At 35.1% G+C, this 10916-nt stretch overlaps 1 protein-coding gene across 1 annotated transcript in view; it reads left to right on the top strand.

The window, feature by feature from the left end:
• LOC110023360 (uncharacterized GTP-binding protein YjiA-like) overlaps positions 1-10916 on the top strand; it is a 61734-nt gene that overhangs the window by 43037 nt on the left and 7781 nt on the right. Inside the window, exon 7 of the mRNA XM_020722738.1 lies at positions 2676-2803. Within this exon, the coding sequence (XP_020578397.1) occupies positions 2676-2803 (128 nt within the window). The remainder of the gene's footprint in view (positions 1-2675; positions 2804-10916) is intronic.

The raw sequence follows: 10916 nt of genomic DNA, 5'->3' as shown, positions 1-10916 counted from the left end.
AAAGCCTGAGCATAGATTAAAATCCAATCTTTAGCAGAAATTAAAATTCCAGTCGCTTCGAGATAAAACCGAACCATTCAAAGCCGAGGGACAGCTCACGAGCTTTTGAAATATCAAGATATAGAGCCAATTTATGCCTTAAGCAAGAACAATAACATAGATAGTATATTTAGGCCCCTAACTTGAGTTTTCCAAACATGAACAACTTCCGGCAGATATTTAAACAAAAGGATGTTTCACGAGGAGCTAGACCAAGCCCTCAAAACAGGTTGCAGAGCTTTCCAAATTAAATAAAATTTTTTTTATAGTATGCATTTCGAGTAAGGGAAAGCCACAAGAAGCCAAAACCGAGGAAGCCAAAACGAAGCCAAAACCGAGCCCCAAACATGCATGAAAGGCCAAATAAACTCTCCAATATCTTATGCTAGATAAGAATGAGTGAAAAGCTCCATAATACATGTCCCAACATACTTGCAAGAGGAGCTAACATTGTCTCAAAGCCATTATTCAACCTTCCTATTCATAGTAATATACATGTCATAGTTTCATCTCAAGCAAGTAGAGAAAAGAGAAATATTTATATCATGTCATATTTCCACCGTTCTAAGCAAGTAATCAAGTCCAATTCCTAAAACATGCTCACATTTCCTTTTCTAGATGCTTGAATACCAAGTATTTCCAAAAATATAAGTGTAATATCATGCAAGTATGCTATCCCATCCACTGCACCAAGCTAGAGGGGGCTCGACAGAGAGCAGAGTCGAGTACAGCTCTAGCCAAACTTTCCTCCCAACAGTGAGAAGAACCTAATTGAAGCACTAGAAACTCTAAACGCACTCCCCAACTTCAATTACTCCTCCAACAGCAAGAGGAAACCAATTCAAGCGCCAGAAGATCAAAGAAGTGATTGAGAAAGGAAAAGAGCAAAGTTTTCTCCCTTAGACAAATTTTCGGCACCCCTCTTTTGGGTCTCCCCAAATGGGTAAATATATCTATCAGGGGGAAGAGGAGCTCGCTTAAACTCACCCACTGAAAAGGGCGCGCGCATGGGGGGGTTTGCGGCTCGAGAGGCCGCGACATCATGAGAAAAGAGATAAGGATTTGTCGCAGGGGATGGGTCTCACAGACGTGTGCGCAAGAGGCGTCAACCGACTCACGAACGAGACGGAGGAAGGCGAGGCGAGCTAAGGCTCGGGCGAGAGGTAAACTTCGAGGGTTTAATGGGAGAAGGAGAGAGATGGAGTTAGGTTAAAAGATTTTAATACAAGTTATTAATTATAATAATAATAATAAAATATTATTTATTATTATAATTAACACTTAAATAGGTATTTTCCCCAAGACGCGCCGTCGCAATGAAGCGAATGTCCTTCTTAAGCAAAATCGACGTTCCAAACGCGTCGACGCAGTCCGTTTCGTCATCCGGAGTCGTCCAGGCAACCTTGTTGACGATTGGGACCAAAACGCGTCGCAGTCCGAATCGTATCAAAATTTCGGTTCGAATTCGATTAAACAGGACGACGAAGAGCGCAACGACGCCAAATCAACGAGTAGAGTCAATCCTGAGGCTGTCAGTCCTATAGGAGTGCTCCCTGAGTTCCTTTGAAGTAGTCTTACCTGCTAGGCAATAGCGGTCAAAACTACCACATGGAACGTCAAGTCGAGCGAGGAAAAGTCCAGAATTGCTAATGAGGAGGGCTCCTTCACTAGTTTTCCAGGAGTAGTCGACATAAAAGTCCTACGGCTAGATCCTAAGGCTATTAAGGAGGGGAAAGCTACACCTTGACCGAAAGTGAGGTCAACACATATAAATGTTGAGTATGCGGGATAACTGGTTAATAAAAGATCATTTTCAGCATATTGCACTTCATTTAAGAAATCTTGTAACATGGAGAAGTAAGAAACATCCAATAGTCTCAAGATCATGTGCAATTTTGAGATTAGAGTAATTTACTAGGAATCTGCAAATTATTGTGGTTAAAAATTGTAATTGTTGATCATAAATTAAGGGGGAAGGATTTACGATGTTATTGATGACAAGTTTTTCATTAAATTTGTTTAGAATCCAATACAAAAAGAATGGACTGAGCATATGGTGGTCGTTAGACACTTAATAAAGAAAACTTGGTAAATGCATTGATTTATTATTTTGTTCCAATAGGTTTCATATAAGAGTTGCAATGCTCCATTCAAAAATATTCTGGGCGAAACTGAGAATAATTAATCTCTATAGATTGATTTGAGGGGGATGTTGAAGCATGGAAGCAGGAGTTGGAGCACTTGTATGTATGTTTGTATTTATGGATCTTCCCTGTCGTGCTTGATCACACAATTGCAAAAGCTAGTTGCTGATGCTTTACTGGTGGTTTGACTTTCTGCGGGCATTTGTTTTAACAGAAGAGGCTAGATCAAATTAGTTTTAAGAGCTTCTGTTATGTTATTAATGACTTGAATTATATTTGTGGAAATTAGATTTGTAAATATTACAATGCTTCATATGAATCACTCTAGGTTCATTGTTTGGAATGTTTATTTGTCCGTTTTTTTGTTTACTTTGAAGTTGTACATAAATTAATTATAAAAATTTAATAGGCAAGAGTCTTCTTGGTTATTCTCTTTGGTATTTTTGAGGGTTACATGCTTCATTTCTTTCTTTTTTTTTTGTACTGTCACAGGATAGAGAGCATTGTTCGTTCTGAAGGTTCAATTGAAGATCACAAAGAACATGACCATGAACATGAACATCATGATCATAATCACAATGTTGAGCATCATCATCATCACAACCATGATCCTAAGCATGGTTAGACATAGCTCATTTTTTATATGGCACAACTAGCAAGCTTGCTTTTAAAAGTTCTAATAGGAGGAAGGCATAATGTTGTTTTTTTTTCTACTTTTCTTGAAACATGCATTTCTATTTTTCCTCTATTGCATTTATGTTTGATTATTTATTTATTGTATCATATTTGAGTGGCTTGGAACTGTTTGAGCCATTACTGATTGATGTTAATTAATAGTAATATATATCTTGATTCACTTAAAATCTTTCAACTTATACCATATTGACATTTTTTTTCCAGCTTTGAAGTAATTTAAGTAATTTCCATGAGAGGAATTTTGTATCCTATTGCCTTAATCATGCACTAGCTATTCAAAGTGATGCATTTAATTACTTATACTTATTCATATGCTCTTTGGCATTCCTCTGATATGTACAAAATAACATTGATTTGATTTTCTATTTGTTAGTTTAGCTTGTACCAGACTTCATCTTATTGTCTGTGGGCAATTTGAGTGACATTTATTTTTTGCATAAAGAGTGTCATGTAAGTGAAATAATTCTGCAATATCTGCCTCTTTTATTATGTATCTTGAATATTTAATTTATTGCCTTGTTAATATAAGATTTAAGACTTTGCTTAACTGGGTATCACATTCTTGGTTTAGTATGGGGCATGATGAATAAATTTAATATCAACTCTTGAGATAAACCTTATGAGCTAAGGTTAAATAAAGTAGTTTTTTCAAAAGAAAATTATTCTTATATGGATATATATATGCTTGAAAAGCTATAATCATAATTCAGAACCACAACCGTCCAAACAACAAAAAATAAAAATAAATAATGAAAATAAGTGTTCAAAAATAACAGAAGCTCTGAAAACTAATTTGATCTAGAAAATGGGCTTAGAAAATAAGTGTTCATAATAACATAACAGTGCATGGGTTGAGGGTTCAAGATCTACCACGACATAGAGGATTTTAGCTCCTCTTTGTTGCCCCTTCTTTGACGTCGAAAGCCACTTCTCAATGCCGATGCTTCTTTCCCGCATGAAATTTCTTTGCCACCTCTGATTTCTTCCCTCTCTTCCTCCAGTTTTTCGACGAAGGGCTTATTTGCGCAATTTTCTTCTTTGTTGATTTCTTCTCGGTCTTCAGTGCCATTGCAATTTGTATTTTGCACGACAAAGAGCTTCTTTTCATTCCTCCTCTAGTTTTCATAGAGAAGGCTTCCGTTTGCGAGTGTCATGAACCGTAGAATTGAACTGAATTGGAAGTAGGACCATCAAATACTCCACTGGTTTAACCTTGGTATCAACTTCTCCTCTACTCAGCTTTAAGTGCCAAACTAACACGCAACCAAAATTGACTCCGATTTTTGAACTTGTCCTCTTCTTTCCTTTGATGATGTCTCACAAGTAAGCGATGATCAGTGCCCAAAGAGAATCTGTAGTTTCTGCTATTTCCAACAAATTACAAAACCAGTTCGCTCTACCCATGATGGTACGAGCATTGTAAAATTATGGCATATGAAAGAAACATGCTGGAAGCTATTATAAACCCATAAATTAGAAACAAAAATCTAAACGTGTGGGTCGAGTCTATCAAGCCACTGTTAATGAAATTCTAGAGCCTTTTACCAACTCAGATACATTACCTTTTTGCAAGGAGCAATTAGAGTACATGCACAAATTGTTTCACTCTACAAAATTGTCATTGACTCTCTTTTGTGCATCAACACAAAATGGTATTGTGTTGATACCACTGCATTGTTAGGTGTTAGCCATAATTTTGTTCATTCTTGGATAATTAATTCTGGCGCAATTGGTTATACGACTTGTTGTTCTAAATTATTTTTATCTTATAAACCTTGTGCAAACAATAAAAGGGTCAAAATGGTCGATGATCCTCTCTGTAATTTTCGATATATAAATTGTCAAACTCACATCGTTGTTAATCCTTGTTGATGTGCTTCATGTTTCCAATTTTTCTTGTAATCTATTGTTTATTAACAAGATTACTTTTGATTATTAGTGTCAAATTAATTTTTACTCTTCTTGATGTGAGTTTCAGGAATTGACTGCTAGGAGGATTATTGATAGATTTAAGAAAAATGATGGACTACTAATTTGAGGATGCACTTGATGTTAATAGAAAATGTGAAAGTATTTGTTTAAATTTTTGTTTTGCTTTCAAAGATTGATATTATGTTATGATATTAGAGGTTAGGTCATCTTAGTCCTGAGTATTTAAAATTATTGTTTCACAGTTTATTTCAAAATAAAAATTTGTCATCTTTTCAATGTGAAGTCTGTCAGTTTGTCAAATATCATTGTGTATTTTCCTCCTCAAATATACAAACCAATAATTTCGTTTACTCTGATTTGTAGTGATAATGAGGTCCTTATAAACATCTGACACACTAAAAAAAAAAGTGATTCATTACCTTTATTAATGGTCACCGCGGGTTAAGTTGGGTGTATTTAATGAAATAAATTTTGAAGTGGAAATAATTTTTAAAAATTGTTACACCTTGGTAACATAATTTAAAAAAAGTTATTCAAATATTACGGAGTGATAATGACCAAAAGTTTTAAAAATTTTTGGGTCATTTTTTTGTTTATCAAAAAGGAATATTTCATCAAAGCTCTTGTGGCAATATCTCACAACAAAATAGTTGAGTAGAAAGAAAAACAAAAACTTATTAAAAGTTGCTCGCACATTGCTATTTATAAATTAGGTGCCAAAATATCTTTGAGGTAATGTCATTCTTACTACTACATCCCTCATTAATAGAACACCAGAGAGTTTTAAGCTTCGAAATACCTTTTAAGGTTTTGAAAAAATTTTCCCAATAAATTGACTTTCTTCTGATTTACTTGGATATTTGAGTGTTTTGTATTTGTTAACATTCTTATGTACAATCAACGTAAAGTTGAACCCTGAGCTATATAAGGTATTTTTGTTGATTATGCTCCCACCTGAAAAGGGTATAAATGTTTTGATCCTAATTTAAAAAAAAAAAGTTTGTTTGAATAGATGTTACCTTTTTTAAATACAACCCCTTTTGTCATCTCATCTTCAAGGGGGAGGGACAAAAGATAAATTTGATTGCTGGTTTTCAGGACTTTCTTCAAATCAAAGACTTACAAAATATCTTCTCAACCTTGATTGTTCCACGTGAAAATCCAAGTTATATTATATCAAGAGAAAGTGAGTCTAGTTTTCTAAATATTGAAGATAATTTAGCATCTTACAATGCCATCTCATGATGGTCGTGATTTTATAAAAACTAACAAAAAGGAAGCAACAAAAAAAATTACAAAAGTGGTACCCTTTGACATTGCCTACTCGGGACAAATGACAACTCAAAAGAAAGAGTTTAGGAATTCTAGCTTTGCATAGAATCCATGAAATTTCAGGTAATGTTCTCATCGAGCCTTACCCCGTGAACAATTCACTTCATCTTTGAGTCCCAAGTCTTCAGTATTGAATTTGAATGTAGCACTAATTTGAAATCTAATGATTTCCGTCATCCCATTGCTACTTGTAAGGGGAGAGATCTTACATTCAACATCTATTATGTGCAGATTCCTAATACTATGTGAAAATCTCTCACCCATATTTCGGTTTTTATCACATATTTGTCTTGTGTGGAGATTCCTAATACTATGCATGAGCTATGAAAGTCACAAGTGGAAAGAGGCCGTCTACGAGGAGCTGAAAGCTCTCTAAAATTGACACTTAAGAATCGGTTGATCTGCCTAGAGGGAAGAAAACTATCGGATGTAAATGAATCTTTATAGCCAAGCATAATTAGGATGACTCTCTGGAACGATGCAAGGCTCGACTGGTTGCCAAGACATTCACTCAAACCTATGACATTAATTACTTGTAGACATTCTTCCCAGTAAAAAATTAAACTCTATAAAAGTTATTCTGCCACTTGCAACTATTCTTGACTTGTCCCTACAACAGTTGAATATAAAAAAATACATTTTTCAATGGGGGCTTAGAGGAAGAAGTGTATATGGATGCACTTCCAGGATTTAGTGAAAATTTTGACACAAGTGTGTAAAGCAAAAAAGTCTTTATCGGGTTGAAGCAGTCACCTTGAGCATTTTTGAGAAGTTTACACTGTTTGTTAAAGGATGGGGGTATACTCAAGGGCAAGGAAATAATATAATGCTCTTCAGACATTAAAAGATGGAAAGATAGCCATACTAATTGTGCATGTGGACGATATAATTCTCATCGTAGATGACTCATGAAATGATTTGGTTGAAAACTTGCATCTCATCAGTTTTTGAGACCAAGGACTTAGTACCTTTAAAGTATTTTCAACCAAAAGGGAAACCCAATTGAAATATGTTTTTGATCTTCTAAAGGAAACAAGGATGGGTGGTTGTAATCTTGCAGACACTCCAAATGATCTCAATTAGAAATTGGGAGATGAGAATGTCATGATCTTGTCCGAGTCTTAGAGTTAACTAATGCTAGAAAAAAATGATTGAATAGTAAAATTAAGCTTTTTATAATTCAATTTATATCAATAACAATTTAGTATCCAAATATTAATTGAAAGAGACACTAAAGAAAGCATTTTAATTAACAAAATAAAAGTTTACCTTTCAGTTTGTTGACCTCTTTTTCCATACTTGTTAGCTCCTCATTGATAATCCCCCACCTGAGATTGATTCAAATTATTCTGAGTTGATGAGAGTGGATACCCAACTTTTTTATACATATGTGGAACTCTATAAAACCTGATCAATCTGGTTATATTATTCATTACGACTGACTTAAAGATGCAGTGAAGGAATTGACTTTTCTATTTTATGGGAGAGAATATTTCTTAAAATTTTTATTTATGCAAGCAGTTTTAATGAACTGAATAATATGATCAACCACTTAACACGTATCACGTGCACTACTGATATCCTGAGTCAATAGACTCATAGAAAACAAATGACTATTATAAGTTTTATAGCTGGCTTCAAATCTCATTATGAAAATGTCAAATCACATATTCTATCCGACCTTGGAGTTACTATTTTTAGGGAGGCCTATATTAGAGTGTTGCGTCATATTTTAAGTTCTTAGGCTTCATCCATAGAACAACCTAGTACGTTTGCTACTTAGAAAAGTACATACATTAGTAAATCTTAGTCTATGGGCAATTATGGAACTGTAACTTAGAATTATGGAAACCAAGGCTCGAGGGTAGGTTGCTTTTACTGCCATGAAATTGTTCATATGAAGAAATATGTCAGAAGTTGCTAAAAAAGAATCAGAAGGGTTCCTGATCACAGTCAACTCACATGGTCACTAGTAATGAGGCTTCTTAGAGCCAAAATCATTTTTTTTGCATACGAATATGCTAAATTCATCAAATTTTAGGAAGCATCCGAGAATGTCGTTCTGTCACTGCCCTTGTTGAGTCAGATAACAATAATACTTGTCTTATTTCCTCTTCCACTCTATGGGTCATTGATTCTGGTGCCACATTTCACGTGACGTAATCCAAAATTTTTTTCCATCTTTCATAAATATATTTCTTCCGTCAGCTTAGTAAGTGGATCTATCTCTAATTTTTTTGGTTTTGGCACCATTAATGTTACACTTTTATTACCTTCAACATTTGTGTTTAGTTTACCTCATCTCTCTTTTAATCTTGTCTTTGTTAGCAGTTATGTGTTTTCTTAATTGTATCTTATTCTTCCTTGACCATTGTCTTTTTCAGGACCTTGTGACGAAAAAAATTATTGATAAAGAACGAGAATACGTGGGGTTTTATACCTTTAACCATAGAGTGTTCCAATACCTTGTTTTTGTTTGAGTTCCATTATCGATTATGGCTAAAATAGTTAAACCCTTAGCTTCAGTAATTATCATCTTTATATTGTCAGTCGTGTTAATTTGCCAAGCACCATCATTTATGTTTTCAAAATTAATAAAAGAGCCAGTTACAGTTTTGAGTAGTTTCATTTTGATGCATGAGGATCTTAACCTATTTTATTTAATGAATTTTGATATTTTGTTACTTTTACAGATAATTTTGCTCATATAACTTGGCTTTACTTTGTAAAATTTTGTACTGAGTTATTATCATATTTTCAATTCTTTCGTGCTGAAATTGAAACTTAATTCAATGTTTCTGTTAAGATTATGAGAAGTGACACCGTTAAAGAATATTTCTCTGCACCTTTTTAGACGCACATTACACAAAATGAAATGCTTCACCAGCCATCTTGTGTCGATACTACATCCCAAAATTGAATAGCTGAAAGAAAAAATAAACATTTTCTTGAGACAATTAGAGTTGTTTTATTTTGGAACTAAACATTTTTAGGTTGATGGAGTTTCTACTGCATATTTTTTTATCAATTGAATACCTTCTACTGTTTTATTGAAGCATATTTCCTACCAAATTTTATTTCTAGCCAACTCTTTTTTCCTGTTGAGCCACATATATTTGGATGTACTGATTTTGTTCGTGATACTCGTCCTTAGGTGACGCGGGGGCTATGGGGAACCGGCCTGGAGAGTTCGGTCAAGCTTTGCTGAACCAGCCGGTTCCCAAGGGGAGGGGCTGCTGACCCTACACCTTTTCCTTTCCTTTCTCTCCCCTTCACTCTTTCCTTCCTATTACTTTTGTAATATAAGTCCTTACCAATTCGAAACTCTAATTTATTTTACTTATTCTTGTCTAATTTGAGATTTTATTAGTTTATTCGTCCCTTCCTAATCTGAATTCTTATTATTTTTTATTATTCTTTCTTATTTTAAACTTTGCCTAGAATAAGTCATAGTCCTCAATATAATTAGGGGGTGTTATATTTATATATATTTTTTATTTTTTGTTATTTTTGCTTTCAGATTTCTTGTGTGAAGTCCTTTTCCCTTCTGTAGGGTTGTATTTAAGGACGTGGCGATGCTCCGGCTGTATCATATTCTGAAGTTTTGTATCTTGCACCGCCTTTCCCCCAACAACATAACCTTGTTGCCTAGTGTCCCAGACTTCATCCCCGCGTCAACCGCCACTTTAATTGTAGCAAATCTTCTTGTCCAACCACTCCATGTTCACTCCAACCCCACCTACTGGCCTCTTAAATCACCTCATTTGATCCCCCTTCATAACCTCCGAGCTTGACCCGCTCCCTTACCACTTTGCCTAACCATCGTCACTGATCTTCTCTTCTAGTTTAAGCCGGAGATTGCTATTTCATTGTATTTCCTCTTTCGTTTGTGTTATGTTGTAACCCTATTTCAATATTAATAAAAGTTGCTTTTGTTTCCGCTAATTTTTTAACTAGTTATGGTATCCTTTGGTGTCAGAGCTAGCTTAACCCTAGTCTTATTTGTAGGGTTTTTTAGCATCCTCCATAAACCAAAAAAAATTGTTTCCTACCACCAAATATCATTTCTGCAACCCAAATCCTAACCCCACCAAAATTTTTCTTTCCTATTCCTTAATCTCTAGCCATGTAATACAAAAGATATATGCCCGAGCCTACCCGGGAAGAGAGATGGCGAGAGCTTCGTCGCCTTCAATCGAGGCTTGCAGAGATTGATGAGTTAACACAAGGGGAGGTACCCTTGACCAAGATCTGGAGAGTCGAAGGGAAGAAAGAGAAGAAGATTTGAATCCCTTACATAGGGAGAATTTAAGCGATGAAGAAGATATACCACAACGTTTCAAAATCCAATGCTAAAGGAGGCCTATAGATGGTTGTTTGAATCCCTTAGGGAAATCATTTGGAGGGCACAAAGATGTCGACATCAAAGTTGATTTACCAAAATTTGAGGGAGGTATGGATCTCAAAGTCTTTATTGATTGGCTGCAATCTGTTGAACAGATCTTCAAATATAAGGATGTGTCAGAGGATAAGAATATCAAATTAGTTGCTATCAAATTGAAGAAAATTTCCTCTTTGTGGTGGGAGAACTTGCAGCGACAGAAAAGGGAAGACAACGATAAGATTACCAGGTGGGAGAAAATGAAAAAGACGATGCAAAGGAAATGCCTCCCACCCAATTACTATCAGGATATGTTTCTGAGTCTCCACTACCCGCAAGAGCGAGAGATATTAGTAGAGGAGTTCAGAGAGCAGTTTGATCAGTTGCAAATG

This window comes from Phalaenopsis equestris, unplaced genomic scaffold (genome assembly GCF_001263595.1).
Source record: "Phalaenopsis equestris unplaced genomic scaffold, ASM126359v1 Scaffold000224, whole genome shotgun sequence".
Classification (NCBI taxonomy): domain Eukaryota; kingdom Viridiplantae; phylum Streptophyta; class Magnoliopsida; order Asparagales; family Orchidaceae; genus Phalaenopsis; species Phalaenopsis equestris.
The sequence above is the reverse complement of the archived record's forward strand: the minus strand, read 5'-3'. Positions and strand labels throughout refer to the sequence as shown.